This window comes from Bombina bombina, chromosome 1, assembly GCF_027579735.1.
Source record: "Bombina bombina isolate aBomBom1 chromosome 1, aBomBom1.pri, whole genome shotgun sequence".
Taxonomy (NCBI): Eukaryota; Metazoa; Chordata; class Amphibia; order Anura; family Bombinatoridae; genus Bombina; species Bombina bombina.
Genome location: NC_069499.1, coordinates 976,064,516 through 976,081,459, shown reverse-complemented (window position 1 = coordinate 976,081,459; position 16,944 = coordinate 976,064,516). Strand labels below are relative to the sequence as shown.

Genomic DNA, 16,944 nt, shown 5'->3' with positions numbered 1-16,944 from the left:
TCTGAAAAATATAAGCAGAGGTTATTACACATTTTTGACTGACTAAAACAGTTACCTCCCAAGCTTAGCAAATACCCATGTAATAATAATATAGAATTTAGACAATTTCCCAAATTTCTATATTTAATACATTCTGGGGCATGTATTTAAACAGAGAGAGAAAAAAAAATGTTTATTTGCTGTCTGCTTTCGTGAACTTCCAGAGTCACACCTTAGCATTTGTCTGTGTTTTCCAAGGCCTTTATTGCTCCACATGGGGTCAATCCATGAGGAGTTGTAAGAGTCTTTAAAACAGCATATTTCCTGTTTAGCCAGCAGTGCAGATGTGTATTTAAAAATTAACACCATGTGTATAAAAGCTGTCTCTCCATGATTTTGATCAGTTCCAAAAGGGTAATTCAGACATTTCGTCTCCATATATTTGCCTGTATCCTGAAACTATGTTATATTTTAGTTCCTTGCTAAATTATACAATTGCATAATTTAACATATTGAGTGTGTGATATCTCCCAGAGATAATCCTTTGTTCTCCTTTCAGCCAAGAATGTCTCCTGTGCAATTGGAGTGGGGGAGATCTAATCCTTTGTCCTACAGACCATGTTCATATCCACAGATCTATTAAATAAAGACAAATATACCTCTATATATTATTTAATAATATTTCAAATACCTTGACATAAATCCCCCTTTCCAATTCAAAAATATGTAGGACACATGTATTTGAATTGGATCAAAGTTAGTGGTATTTGGTGAGGATGTTGACCGTACACATCATGGACAGTCTTCTATGTAGATAGTCTGTCAATTTTGAACCTTCATGTTTATCAGTTAGGCATCTTTAAACTATAGTATGTCTCTAGTTCATTTGGGGATAGGACACTTCATTTTCCCTCTATGACTTGTAGTTGGGATCTGGGATGACACGCTCGCAATTGATTGATATGGACCCATTTATTTATGAAACCTTCATTTTTGGGGATCCGTATTTTATAGGCCACTGGAGATATTTTGTCAGTAATGACAAAAGGACCTTTCCATGAGGGAAGAAATTTCTTCTCCCTAACCTGATCTCTTCCAAAGTTATAAAGATAAACTTTATCATTTATTTCATATTCCTTTTTGGATGTTTTGAGATCATAATAGGTTTTAGTGGCAGTTGCGGCTCTTTCTAAATTCCTTTGAGCAAATGCAAAGGCATGTTGCAGGTGTTTCCTTAGGTTTTCCACATATTGATGTGTATTGGCAGCGTTTATCAAATTTTGGTCTGATGTACGGTACAGCAGATGCTGAGGTAGAACCATTCTTCTACCAGTCATCAGTTCAAAAGGTGACATCTTGGTAGCACTACTTGGAGTTGCTCTTAATGCCATTAAGACTAGAGGTAGTTTTACATCCCAGTCTTTACCTGTTTCACTCACAAACTTTTTGAGGATTTTAACAATAGACTGGTTGTAACGCTCTACACCACCACTTGAGGCAGCTCTATAAGCAATATGGAGCTTTCTTTTAACCCCTAGTATTTTCCACATTTTTGTCATCACTTCGCTAGTGAAGTGGGTCCCCCGATCTGATTCGATTCTTTGGGGCAAACCAAATCTGGAAAATACATGGTTGATGAGCAATGCTGCACATGTTTCAGCACTATTGTTAGGTGCACTAATGCACTCTACCCATTTAGTGAACAGGCATGTCACTGTTAACATGTATTTGTTACCTCTTGATGACCTTGTTACTGGACCAATAAAATCAATTTGTATATCTGACCATGGAATTACCATCCCCCTTTTCTGCAATGGCGCTCTATGCATTGGTGCAGTGGGTTGGAACTGTGGGCAGATTAAACACCCTTGACAGTAGGTTTGAACGTCTTTCAACATGTGTGGCCAAAAAGCATAATCACGCAATATTTCATACGTGAGTTTGGCACCGCGATGTCCAGATGTGGGAGCATCATGGGCATGTTGGAGCATTAGACCTCTGAACTTGGTGGGTACTACCCACTGCTGGATGCCAGTTTTGGAGGTTCTAATTAACAAACCATCCTGTAATTTGAATTGTGATTTAGATTTTATTAAGATTCTCAGATCTTCTTTGCCAATACAATCATCTTTTGAGATGGGGTTGCTTTCAGGATCTTCTATGTGTTTATAGAAGATGCCTACAATGGGGTCTTCTTTTTGACTAGTGATCAGGTCCTCACTAGGAGAATCCTGACTCCATTGTACCAAGTTAGGCTCACTCTGTTGTTTTGCCTGGTTTCTGGTAATGGCTTCTACTTGAATTGCACCCATTAAATGGTCAATATTAAGGAGTTCTCCAGTTATGGCTCCTTGTTTGGCTAATGAATCCGCAAGGTCATTGCCTTCCTTATCAGGACCTAAAACTCTGGAATGACCCTTGGTCTTTTTCCAGTGTATGGTTAAATCATTGGATACTACCAGATTATCAATCTCGCAGAACAACTTGCCATGCTTGACTGGTTTGTTATTGCTTTTCTGCATGCCATTTCTTTTCCAAGTTGGCAGGTATTCAACAAAACTGTCACGCACATAATTTGAGTCAGTTATGATCACAAATTCATGAATACCATGTTCAATAGCCATTTCAATGGTTTTGAAAACAGCAGTTAGTTCTGCAACTTGACTGGATCTTGGCCCAATGTTGAAACCTACAGATATATTTGAGACTCCATTTGTCCAAGTTATACCAATGCCAGCGACTAATCTGCGCTCACTATCAATAGTGGCGTGGTAAGAACAACCATCAACATACACCCAAGGTAATGTTTGACAATGGTCCTCATTGTATATTTTATATGGGGAAAGCAATTGTTCCTCCAGAAAATCATCTTCTGATAATTCTTCCCCAGGATCTCTAGCAGTACAGTCGTGGAGCTCAGCAAGCCCTTGTGCGACTGGATTCTTTTTATTCTGTTTGTAGCGAATTTCTAAGGGCCAGCCTTGTAAGGAAAGAGTCCACGCTGTTATGCGGCTATTAGACAGATTCCCATCTCTTATTCTCTCACTTTGCAAATATAGCAAAGGCTGGTGGGCCGTTTCTACAATAATTTTCTCGCCCTGTATATAGCTGCGGAAATTTTGTAGAGCCCATACAGTAGATAAGAGGGCTTTTTCGCAATCGCTAAATTTTATTTCTACTGGGGATAGATTTTTGCTCGCATAAGCAATGGCTTTGTTCAAATTATCATGCTTTTGGTATAACACAGCACTCATGCTTATATCTGTGTAACCTGTCTCTAAGAAGAAAGGTTTACCACCTTCAGGGTACGCTAAGCAAGGTGCTTGAGTGAGTTTTCTCTTCAGCTCTCTGATGGCTGTCTCTTGAGACTCACTCCAGTGCCATTTCACATCTTTCTTTAGAAGAAGTAGTAGTGGTTTAGCTAATTCCGCATAATTATCAATGAATTTGCGAGAATAATTTGTCATACCCAGGAATGATCTCAATTCCTTTAAGTTAGTTGGGTTTTTAGAATTCACTATAGCTTCCACCTTTTTCTTTTGGGGATTTAATCCGTCAGAGGTAACTTCATGTCCCAAGAAGTTTACACGAGTGCGGCACCATTGAGCTTTTTGCAGGGATAATTTGACACCTGCCCTTTTAAGTTGGCTGAGGACGTGTTTAAGCTCTGCGATGTGTTTTTCAAAGTCTGTGCTTTTGATTAAAACATCATCAACATAAGATAAGGTCCCCCTTTCCAGTGCGTCAGGCATAGCCTTATGCATGAATACAGCAAATTCATGTCCAGAATTTATGTATCCAAATGGAAGTCTCTGGAATGCATACTGAACCTTTTGGAAGGAGAATGCTAGCTTATATTGGTCCTCTTCATGTACCTTTATGGTCCAATATCCCTGTGCACAATCAATGGCAGTGAATATTTTGGATCCCTGCATTTGTGCTAGGCACTGGTCAATGTATGGTACAGGCCAGCCAGACATGTATACTCGTTTGTTTAGCTGTCTTAAGTCAGCACACAAACGCCATTGTCCATTGGGCTTAAGGACACCTAGAATAGGATTATTATAAGAGCTGTGCACCTGTCTGATAATACCTCTTTCTTCCAAATTCCTTATGATCTCTGCAAGAGAATCATATGAGGCTAAGGGAAGTCTGTATTGTTTGACAAATACAGGTGGTGCATCGGGATCTGTTTGTATTCTTGCAATGTGCAAGTCTGTAGTACCACAGTCATAAGAATCCTTAGCAAAAATATCCTTGTACTCCATCAGTAGTTCTCGCAGCTGTTGGCGTTCATCATCGCTGGAACAGCCATTAGCTAAGGATATTTGCTCTTCGACTATTTGCTGAAATCCTGGAAAGATTTCAGGCTGTCCTATTTCATAGGCTTCTTCCAGTCTAGAGGTGAGATCCCCTTGATTATAATTTACATTGCTCCCATGACTCTGGGTATTGGGGTAATCTTGCTGTTTGATTGGCTGATCAAACACTAGAGAGGCTTCTTCAATTTTACAGATGCCTTCCTCTGAGCTGAAGGGATAAATGGACTGAATATTAAATAGACCCTCTGGCATAGATGCAAAGGATTGTTCTATTAATTGTTCTTCAGTTAAGTATCCTTCAGGTATTAGCCCAATTACATTATTCTGGAATCCAAAAGTGTAATAACTTGATTCCAGTGCATATCCTATGGTAGTTCCCTTGGATAATGTTATATCCTGTGGGGTCATGTTATGCACAATAATATGTATTGGAACAGTTCCAATATTCACCATAGGAGTGTAGGTTACTGTGACACCCAGATTTTGTATTCTATGGGAGAGGCAAATCAGTGTTTCAGAAGTTTTTAATTTCTGACCTCTCTTTACCTGTAAGGGTAACAGAAATTTATCAGCCCCAGCAGGAATTATAACATCGCTAGATACCTGCATATTCACAGCATATGGCAATTGCTGGTTTGATTTCAGGGCTGCATTTTCATCCTGAAATACTTCAGGGTCCCCCTTTAACCTGCTCCAGAGGCAAGAATTAATCAAATCTATTTGTATGGCATATCTATGTAAGATATCATTGCCAATGTATATTTGATTATGGGGAGTATTTAAAACTAAAAACAGGTGCTTCACTGACTTATTACCGATAGAGATAGATAATAAGCACTTAGCTGTGATGTTATAGCTTTCAGACCTGTCATCCAGGCCGTTGACACTGTGGTCTTGGGGAGAAAGATATTTAATCACTTTAGGTTCAGCTATTTGCGTTAATAAACCTTCGCTTATATAGCTAGCTTCCTGTTTTAAGTTTATTTTAGCATACTTTGTTTTACCAAGGTCATGCACTTGTATAGGGATAAATAGATCCTCTTTAACTCTCTCAATCCCTGTGAGGTATTGAGCGTGGCCTCCCCCCTTAGGGATTTTATGATCCCCCTTGTGGAGTGATATGGTTAATACATCGCCATCTAGGGAAATATTCGCTATCTTTCCAGGCGAAATTTCAAAAGTATTACCATCAGAGCCACTAAAAGGAGTCTGATCATCTATTTGTAGAATAGTGATTTCAGGTATAGGGTTATTCCTGAAATGAATCTCCACAGCATCTGGTTTCTCTTCCACCACGTGACAGCTATGTCGGGCGCGAGATGTACCAGATTTTTCATAATTGATAGGCCGTTTAACTTGCGACCAAATTACATTATTTATGCAATCAATTATGGTGCTTAATCGTTTCAGGAGATCACTACCAATAATTAAACGATCAGTTGGCAGATCCACTATAATGACAGGGTGTCTTATGACCCTGTTCCCCAATTTAAATTTTAACCAGGCAGTACCGTAGACTTTTAGGGAGTCACCCCCAACACCTATTAGAGAACCGTCAAATTCTTTTATTTTAGGTTTGTGGGGTGTTAGCTCATTTAGCTGTGTGTAGTATCTGTGGGATAAGATAGTTGCCTGTGACCCAGTGTCAATTAATCCCCTGATAGGGTTGGAGACTGAATCTTGCACCTCAACTAGTACATAATATCTTCCTGCAGTTTCTATCATTTCACACATAAAATTTGCATTCTCATACATTTGTGGGCTTCGCCACGTATTACCTGAGTTTGCCATGCTTTCCGATGCAGAAGAAGCTTCATACCTACCTGTTTCCTTTATGACAGGGTCGGCTGGATTCTTTTGTACTGCATCTGTGGAAACAAGGTTAAGAGAGAGCTGCAAAGGAAGAGATTTGTTAACTTTTTCCGGCTGATGTCGCTCATTGTCACAGCTAATTTGTCCGTTTCCGGTCTGTGGGGAGATAACATGATTAGTATCATTGATATTTATTACTACATTTTGTATATCTCTCCCCTCCCCTTCAGGTGATACTGCAGTATTTATGACTGTGCCTGTGGTCCACTGCTGACCACTGGCTGTACCCCTAAAAAAGTATTGTTCGGTTGCTGAGCCGTAGATTTTTGACTCATATTAGCGATTTGTTCGCTCAACCGATTTAATTGGGTAAACAGCATATCTACCTGATTGTACAAGTTACCTCTACCCCTGGGCCTATCTCTTGGTGCCCCATTGTACTGATTCCTGGACCATTGGGTTCCCTCAGAATCAGGGCCACTATTTCTATTCTGGCGTGGTTGCCCCTGGGGTTCAGCTTGTTCAGTATTAATATTTTGGGAAGCATTATATACCTGGGGTGTCTGGTTACCCTGAGAATATCTTCGCCGTTTATTGTATCTACCCTTGCGCGGATACCAATTATTTGGTGAGTAATTATTCACCTGATTATGTCCCCCACTTTGGTTATAGTCTCCCTGCGCCTCAACCTGTGTAGGGGGAGGGGCAGAATTAAACCTCTGTGGAGATGGCCTGTTTTGACTGGCCACCTCTGCATAAGTCCTCTTGTTAGACTCCAAATTGAGGGGGCTAGGTGACACCCTAGTTTCTGCCAAAATTTTGGGTTTTGACTCCTTTTTAACCCCCTGCTCACTGGACTGCTGAATAGAGTATAACTTCGTACTCTCTTTGATCAGCCATTCCAATGAGCAGTTCTCATCAAAATCTCTAGCTAAGTTGATTTTGATGGGTGTAGGCAATGCTTCAAAAAATAAATTTACAAATTCTGAGCCATCAAATCTGGGATTATCTTCAGCCATACTGTACGCATTTTTCAATACAGAAAGGAATTCGACTGGACTCTGATTCGCACGACACTTTAAACCATATACCGCTATTTTCGCGGCAGTTTTAGTGCGATATTGCCCGAATTCTTTTCTGCATTGTTGTTTTACCCCATTCCAGGAATGAATATTCATATCCTTTAGTGAAGCAAAGAATTTGTGATGCTTACTGTCAAATACCCAAGGCAGAAATTCAATTTTCAATTTCTCACTTGTAACATTCATTATAGCTAACGCATTTTCAAAAGCCTGTAAATGATCAATTACAGATGTTGTTCCCTTATTGGAGAATATAGGTACTGCGCGTTGTACGAAGGTGATTATTTTATGGGAATCATAGACTTTATCAGACTTATTTTGGGATTCTCTGTTAGAGTTTCCCTCCCCCGCATCAGCTGCGCTACAGCTGTCCTCTGGATTTACATCCTGAGGGGATTGTCTATTTGGGAAATCTACTTCTGACCCGTTAGGGGTCATTTGTCTATGTTGTTCTATATATTTTCGTACCTCGTCCCTTACGCGTTCGCTAAAGGAGTTAGCATTATCTGTATTATTCTCACTGCTAATATAGGGGTTTTCATTATGGCGATATGACCTTTTTAAATCGCTTAATTCTCTCTGGCTTTGCGCAAGCTGTTTATTTAAATCTTGTATCTGCGCGATTAAGTCCATATTGTGCTTATCTAAGGTGGCTAGGTTTTGGGCAAATTCATCCATTTTATTTTTGGCTATTTTTAAACCCTCTTCGCGTCTGCGCGAGGAACGAATACTATTTTCTAGCTCCTGTATTTGCAAATGTTTGTCTGTGACACAAAACGACATTTCGTCAATTATGCATATTAAAAGGGGCCAAGATTTTAGTATTAGTTCTTCTCGCTTTTTGGGATCTTTGCATTGATTAATCATTAATAATTCCTGGAAGAATTCATTCTCTTCATTCCACATATTATTATTAACGGTAATATTTTTAGCCCTAGTTTCAAGCATATCCATAAAATCATTTAATTCACCCGCAATATTAAACTTCCCTTTAAGGTAACTTAAGATATCTTTCTTAAGGACCTGACCTTTAGTAATAGGTATGGTTATGGGACCAATTTCATTGCTATGTATAGAATTAAATGAGTCACTTCTGGCTACAGACATTATTGTATTGGTTTAGTATTTATTTAACTAAAACGCTAATACAATTTTTGCCAATAAAAAGAGAGAAGAAAAAAAAATTATATTTAAAAAAAAAAAAAGATATTATTAATTTTGAAATATGAAAAATTAATATTTCGAAATATGAAAAATTTATATTTTTGATTAACTTTGAAAATATGAAAAATTAATATTTTTGATTAATTTTTAAATATGAAAAATTAATATTTTTATTAATCTTTCAAAAATTAATCTTTAATAATATTTCAAGATATTAATATCAATCTCGAAATATGAAAATTAATATTTCAACTTTTCAAAAAAAATTATATCTTCAAAATATAAATATCGAAATATGAATTTTTTTTCTCTTTTTTCTCTTTTATAATAATTTCTATCTACTTACAAATATATTATATCAATTATGATGGATATTATTAAATCTCAGCAGTGCCTCCAATTATTATGTCAGTATATTTATGAAAATCTTAGTAGTGCTATCCAAATAATATATATAAGTTTATGGCAGGGTTATAAACACAATACAAAGAAGTAGAAACCCTTATCAACCATGCACCTACTAGACCATACAATTAATATAAATATCTGAATTCTTTTATTTAGTTAATATCCATAAACATATTGAAGTATATTTGCAATAAAAGGAAATGAAACAAAATGTATATGCGTTTAAACCAACTCTTAAGATATGCTATCCTTCTTACAAAACCCAGAAAAATATACCTTCACAATTTAGCCTTTTATTTATTTAACACAATGGGACTAAAAACCTTTAACATCCAAGCAATACAATTCTAAACAGTGTTTATAAAACAATAGGATAATATATATTCTGCTATTTAATTGCAATTTATCCTAATACAAAATTAACTGACAATACCAGAACTTGTATAGATGAGTTACTTAGCCAATCAGACGCAGATTTAAACAATATATGTATATAGGCTGTGAAATGCTAACTTGAGAAAAACACACTGCTTCTTTAAATCTATTAAATACAAATTAACTATGCATATAACTTATCTTACAAAACCTTGAATACGTTACCAAAGTAAAAAGCAGTCGATATCCGATGTTCCTTGGTAGGAATTATTTTACCTCAGATCACCAATAAGTGTATATCGCAATCAATGAGAAGGGTAGATTCGCTTTGCTCAAGTAAAGTGGTATCTCACACCAGCGGGAACCAGTTACAAGTTTTAGCTTCAGCAGAAAATCTTTTTTTCTCTCCATTGCATTCACTTTTTATTTGGTTTTCCCATCACTGGTAAATTGTGGGTGGCCCTGCGGGAGCTGACCTTCCCATTGGTTATCTGGGAAGTCTAAATCGGATTGGCCCTTGGAAATTTCATTTTTAACAGCCAGAGAGAACCTTCTGGCTGTAGTTCTCGCAACATAACACCAGGTGGCAGCACAAACAGACACAGCAACATTTGAAACAGCTTAAGTCAGTATTTCTATGAAATGGTTATTAATTTTTATCATAATTTACTGCGACAACTATTCATAATATTTGTTTTGGATAAGTTATATCTTAATGAATTTTCTGATCATTTTGATATGAAACATCACATATCTAACATTATATTAAAATAACTTATATTTCATAGTTATATCACATCAAATATATATCTCATAGTCATATCACATCAAAGTAACTTCCATATTTTCATCTCACTATATTTTAAAAGATGTATGTGAAACTTTATAAACATTTATTTGTATGTTTATATGATATGACTTAATTCATTTCATGCGGCATTCCGTCTCTTTCTAAGATTGATGCTCATGACCAATGGTTGTCTGCAATAAAAATAGAAATAATTATTAGAGATGATCCAATCATTAGTATGTGTATGGTCCATAAGTATTTATTTATATTCTTAAAAACACAGAGGCTAAGTAAGATCTTTTGTGTTTTCAAAACATATATATCATTTCTATGTATATCTGAATTTATCTGTCTGAAAAATATAAGCAGAGGTTATTACACATTTTTGACTGACTAAAACAGTTACCTCCCAAGCTTAGCAAATACCCATGTAATAATAATATAGAATTTAGACAATTTCCCAAATTTCTATATTTAATACATTCTGGGGCATGTATTTAAACAGAGAGAGAAAAAAAAATGTTTATTTGCTGTCTGCTTACGTGAACTTCCAGAGTCACACCTTAGCATTTGTCTGTGTTTTCCAAGGCCTTTATTGCTCCACATGGGGTCAATCCATGAGGAGTTGTAAGAGTCTTTAAAACAGCATATTTCCTGTTTAGCCAGCAGTGCAGATGTGTATTTAAAAATTAACACCATGTGTATAAAAGCTGTCTCTCCATGATTTTGATCAGTTCCAAAAGGGTAATTCAGACATTTCGTCTCCATATATTTGCCTGTATCCTGAAACTATGTTATATTTTAGTTCCTTGCTAAATTATACAATTGCATAATTTAACATATTGAGTGTGTGATATCTCCCAGAGATAATCCTTTGTTCTCCTTTCAGCCAAGAATGTCTCCTGTGCAATTGGAGTGGGGGAGATCTAATCCTTTGTCCTACAGACCATGTTCATATCCACAGATCTATTAAATAAAGACAAATATACCTCTATATATTATTTAATAATATTTCAAATACCTTGACAGGAGTAATTGTCCCAGTACCTGTCTCCCAACAGGGACAAGGGTTTTACTCCAACCTATTCATTTTCCCAAAGAAGGAAGGGACTTTCAGACCCATTTTGGACTTGAAACAGGGTCAATTCATGTCTAAAATAGACCTCAAGGATGCATATCTGCATATCCCTATTTACAGGGATCATCATCAATTCTTAAGATTTGCGTTCCTCAAGAAACTATCAGTTTGTTGCCCTTCCGCGCATTACTAGAGGTAATCAGAACCAGGTATCTCTATTGCCCCTTATTTGTAAGATTTTCTAGTTCAGGCTCCTTCTCTGCCCCTAGTGATTTCTCATACTCTAAGGCATTTATCTTTTACAGTTGGAAAATTATTGTTCCAAAGAGCTCTTTATCACCAGCTACAAAGGTGTCTCTTCTGGGAATTGTCAGACTCAATATCAATGCGCTTTTTCTTAACAACCTCCCAGAATAAAACTTCAGAAGACATGTCATCTCCTTCAATGCTCTCCTCCATCAGTGGCTCAATGCATAGAGGTGGTGGGCCTTATGGTGGCTACTTCAGGTGCAGTTCCTTTTGCCCGCTTTCATTTACGGTCTCTCCAACTGTCTATGGTCAAGCAGTGGACAAATAATTATCTGCAATTGGACGAGCAGATTGTTCTAGATTCCTCTGTCAAACAATCTCTTTCTTGGTTGATGGACCCTAGGAAGAAGTGCATCTGTTTTCAGTCATTCATTGTCACAGCGGTGGCATGCATAAATCATGAAGGGAGAACCATCCTCTGGCAATGCTGGAAGTGTCCCAAATACTATCTTGGGCATAGAAGAACAAATGTTCTCTGTCTGCGGTTCATATTCCAGGAGTAAAGAACAGGGAAGCGGACTATCTCAGCCGTCAGTCTGTCCATCCAGGAGTGTTGTCGATCAATCAAGAGATCTTCGATCAAATACTTGGCAAATGTGACCTGCCAGATAAATGTCTGATGACTTATAATTTGAATCACAAACTTCCAGTTTATTGTGCTAGATCCAGAGATCCAAATGCTCAAATGATAGACGCCTTTGTGTGTCCATGGATCTTTCGTCTAACCCATCTGTTCCCTTCATTTGTTCTTCTTTCAAGTCATTGCTTGAATCAAACGAGTCTGCATCAGTAATCCTGATAGCTCCAGCTTGACCCTGCAGAACATGGTATGCAGACCTAGTTTAGATGTCCTCTTCTCCTCCATGGCTTCTTCCTCAGAGACGAGATTGGTTTTCTCAAGAGCCTCTCTTCCATCAGGATCCCTACGTTTAATGGCATGGAGGTTTAACGCCTAATCTTGAAACACAGAAGCTTTTCTGACTCTGTTATTGATACTCTACTGCAAAAGAGGAAACCTGTTACCCCCAAAAATATCACCTGGAGGGTATTTCGGTTGGTGCTCTTCCATAGGTTTTTCCTTGCATTTTTTAGGATCCCTAGAATCTTTGAGTTTTTACAAAATGGTCTAGACAAGGGGTCGTCTGCTAGCTCCTTAAAATGCCAAATATCTGCTTTATCTGTTCTCTTTCACTAAAAGTTGGCCAAACCTCTGGATTTTCAGACTTTCGTCTAAGCGTTGGTAAGAATTAGGCCATTTGTGATGCCTATCTCTCCACCTTGGAATTTGAATGTAGTTCTTTCAGTTTTACAAGGACCTCGTTTTGAACCTATGCACAGCATAGATCTTAAGCTGTTATCCTGGAAAGTTGTTTTTCTGAAAGCCATCTCCTCAGCCAGGAGAGTCTATGAGCTATCTGCTTTATCTTGTGAATCTCCTTTTCAGATTTTTCATAAAGATAAGGCTGTGCTGCGTACAAAGTATGATTTTCTTCCTAAAATGGTTTCCTCAGAGAATATTAGGAAATTGTTGTCCCCTCGTTGTGTCCAAATCCTTTTAATTCCAAAGAAACACTTCTTCACAATCTTGATGTTGTTGGAGCATTAAAGTTTTGCTTTCAAGCTACTAAAGATTTCAGACAAAGTTCTAGTTTATTTGTTCACTATTCTGGTTCTAGTAAAGGGCAGAAAGCTACTGCAGTAGTCTTCACTTCTTGGCTCAAACAGGTAGTCACACAGCTTACTTGGTGGCAGGAAATTCTCCCCTAAGTGTTTCACAGCTAATTCCACAACATCAATTGCTACTTCTTGGGCTTTCAAAAATGATGCATCTTTAGAGCAGATTTGCAAAGCTGCAATATGGTCTTCTCTGCATACATTCTCCAAATTGTACCGTTCTATATGTTTTTACTTCCTCAGAAGTGGCTTTTGGCGTGAAAGTCCTTCAGGCCGCAGTGTCTGGCAAATAGGAACTGCCTTATTTGTCCAACCCTTTCCTTAACATGGACTCTCAGCTTGGGTATTAAATCCCACATGTTACGGATTTCTATGGACTGTCATCATCATACCAAAGAAAACAAAATTTATACTTACCTGATGAATAGTTAATCCCCAGAAAATAATTTCAGGTAAGAATACAATTAGTTTTTTACTTTAATGCAACAATTACGAATATATCCTCAAATGGACCTTTTTAAACACATATTGTAAATATACTTTCTGTCCATAAAGGGACAGTAAACACCTTGTAATTACAAGACATTTCTGTTGTCTTGCTATCGAATAACATATTACAAACTAACACCTTTTTTGCCCCAATTGTTTTTAACAGAAAAACTCTACCCAACACTTGCCTTTTTTGAAGGAGCTTATCTGAGCTTAAAGGGACACTGAACCCAAATTTTTTCTTTCATGATTCAGATAGAGCATGCAATTTTAAGCGACTTTCTAGTTTACTCCTATTATCAAATTTTCTTCATTCTCTTGGTATGTTTATTTGAAAAGCAAGAATGTAAGTTTAGATGCCGGTCCATTTTTGGTGAACAACCTGGGTTGTCCTTGGTGATTGGACAGCACCAATAAACAAGTGCTGTCCATGGTCTGAACCAAACATTTGCTTGCTCCTTAGCTTAGATGTCTTATTTTTCAAATAAAGATAGCAAGAGAACAAAAAATAATTGATAATAGGAGTAAATTAGAAAGGTGCTTAAAATTGCATGCTATTCTAAATCACAAAAGAAAAAATTTGGGTTCAGTGTCCCTTTAAATATGCAAACACCAAGGCTAGTCACAGTCCTTAAAAGATCAGTGTACTCAGGCAAGCAGCAGAGAAGAGTTCATTGTTTTAAAAGCTGAATCAGGAACACACTTTACTAAGGACTAGTCTCTCTCGTTCTTGCTCTCATAGTTTTTCTGTAGCTGGTGCTGCAGTTCTGACATTTGTATTGTAGGTGGCAGTTTTAAACAAGAAAAACAACTATTTTAAAGGGCAAAATAACGGTAAAGGAGCTAATTGTAAACAATTTAATACAACCTAACTGATAAAATTAATCATTAGGAACATGTTAAAGGGGGAAGAATTTTACAGTACACTATATTGAGTTAGTATAAAGTGCAGATTTTATCTGTTAAAGCCTATTGGGGGGATCTGTAGCATGGCTAGCCTTGATAAGTCAGCAAGGTGCATTTACAGCAGCTCTGAAAATTACAGAATTCACAATATTCAGAACTAAATTCAATGAAAGGGGCAAAATAAATATTGAAAGTATATTGTAAAGTTGTTTTACTATAGATTACTCTGTGTTTTTATATGAAAATCTCAAGGTGTTCCTTTTAAAAGTAGTTTTCATTGTTATGTATTTGCATGGGCATAATTGAAGCTAGGACAGAAAATAAATGTTGAATTGCATATACTAGCTTACTTCATGGGAAAAGTGCCAAATAAATTGTAGTATTGAGGTTTTAAACATTTAACTAAAATAGTTTATTTATGGGACATAACACAAGTTGGGATAGAGACAAAATAATATATGTACTTTAATTACTTTACCTGCAAATTTATACTGCAGTGCCTCGTCATTAACCCTTTCTTTTTAGTTTCTGAATTGTGAATTCTAACTCCCCCCACACATTTCCTTTTTATGCTTGTAGCTATAGCCACCTTTGTTTTGATAAAATGCAGAAGTTAATAGGGATTATCTGCTGGAGCATGCCTAGAAGCTGTGAACTCAGTTGAAATACAATGCCTCTGTCTAAACACTGATAAGGGGGGTGGAGTTAGCTGCTCCAGACAGCACAGCTTTGTAACTAACTTTCCTTATTTTTGAAAATTATTTTAAAATACTTGCCAGCAATTTTTAAACAATTTTTTATGCAACCTATTTTTACTTAATTAGCCCTTTTTAGGATATGCACAGATCTCAACCTGTTTTATGGCACCTTAAGCTTTGAAAGAGCGGATTAAAGGGACATGAAACCCCACATTTTTCTTTCATGATTCAGGTAGAGCATGCAATTTTGAATAACTTTCCAATTTACGTCTATTACCTAATTTGTTTTCTTGTTATCCTTTGTTGAAAGGATACCTAGGTAGGCTCAGGGGCTGCTAATTGGTGGCTGCACATATATGCCTCATGTTATTGGCTCATCCAATGTTCAGCTAGCCAGTAGTGCATTGCAAAGGATAACAAGAGAATTAAGCAAATTAGGCAATAGAAGTAAATTGGAAAGTTATTTAAAATTCGAATCGCGAAATAAAAATTTGGGTTTCATGTCCCTTTAAGAAAGACTTTAGATTGCTACTTACAAAATAGTGTTTATTTTTGTTCAGTGATCTTCGAGTGGAAGGGACTCGACAGCGACATCCTTCAGGGGGTGTCCCCTCTGCAAGTGACCCAGTATTTGGAATGGAAGGAGTGGTGCTAGGAGCAGAAGGACAGGTAAGACTGGCAGTGCCAATATAACATGCTCCTTCAATAAAAGCATATAAAGAAGTGCCAGGCATCAATACATTTTAGTAGCTGTGTTGTGTATAATATTTTATGAATTACCCGTTTTATTGATATGTTTTAAATGCTTTTATGCTCGTATAGCTTGGCCCATAACGAAATGTAAAGACCAATAAACACAGTAGCATAGTATAATCTGTAAATGCATAATAGAAAGACAATGCAAAAGCACTTAGTTTGAATTTCAAATGACTGTTTAAAATTTGTCAGAAAGAAATCTAAAGTTATTTATATTTTCCCTCCCACTGCATCATGTGACAGCCATCGGCCAATCACAAAATGTATATACGTATATTCTGTGAATCTTGCACATGCTCAGTATGCGCTAGTGCCTCAGAAAGTGTGCATCCTATACTATAAAAGGCCAAGTGTGTTTGTCCGAAGCTGTCATGCGCAGTAGAGACAGCACGCGGACAAACACACTGGCCTAAGTCCCTACCTGTTCTGCCGACTGCGCCGAGCAGAAGTGGGCGTGGCCGATCGTGAAGGGGGCGGGGCCTAACGCGAAAGCCCGTGAAAGGGGCGGAGCCTAGCGTGAAGGGCCGTGGAGAGAGCTCAAGAGAGGGTGGAGGGATGTGGGGAGAGGGGGGGAGATGTGCAGTGAGGGGGGAGATGTGGAGAGATGTGGGAGATGTGGAGTGAGGGGGGAGATGTGGAGAGAGGGGTGAGATGTGGAGAGAGGGGAGAGATGTGGGGAGATGTGGAGAGAGGGGGGAGATGTGGAGAGAGGGGGGAGATGTGGAGAGATGTGGGGAGAGGGGGGAGATGTGGGGAGAGGGGGGAGATGTGGAGTGAGGGGGGAGATGTGGGGAGAGGGGGGAGATGTGGGGAGAGGGGGGAGATGTGGAGTGAGGGGGGAGATGTGGAGTGAGGGGGGAGATGTGGAGAGAGGGGGGAGATGTGGAGAGGGGGGGAGATGTGGAGAGAGGGGGGAGATGTGGAGAGAGGGGGGAGATGTGGAGAGAGGGGAGCGATGTGGGGATATGTGGAGAGAGGGGGGAGATGGGGAGAGATGTGGGGAGAGGGGGAAGGTGGGGAGAGAGAGAGGGGAGAGAGAGATGGGAAAGAGAGAGGGAGAGAGAGAGACAGAGAGAGAGGGGGGAGAGGGAGAGAGAAAGAG

At 38.1% G+C, this 16,944-nt stretch overlaps 1 protein-coding gene across 1 annotated transcript in view; it reads left to right on the top strand.

Annotated features, from left to right (window-relative positions):
• CABLES2 (Cdk5 and Abl enzyme substrate 2) overlaps positions 1 to 16,944 on the top strand; it is a 110,366-nt gene that overhangs the window by 56,354 nt on the left and 37,068 nt on the right. Inside the window, exon 4 of the mRNA XM_053707242.1 lies at positions 15,647 to 15,755. Within this exon, the coding sequence (XP_053563217.1) occupies positions 15,647 to 15,755 (109 nt within the window). The remainder of the gene's footprint in view (positions 1 to 15,646; positions 15,756 to 16,944) is intronic.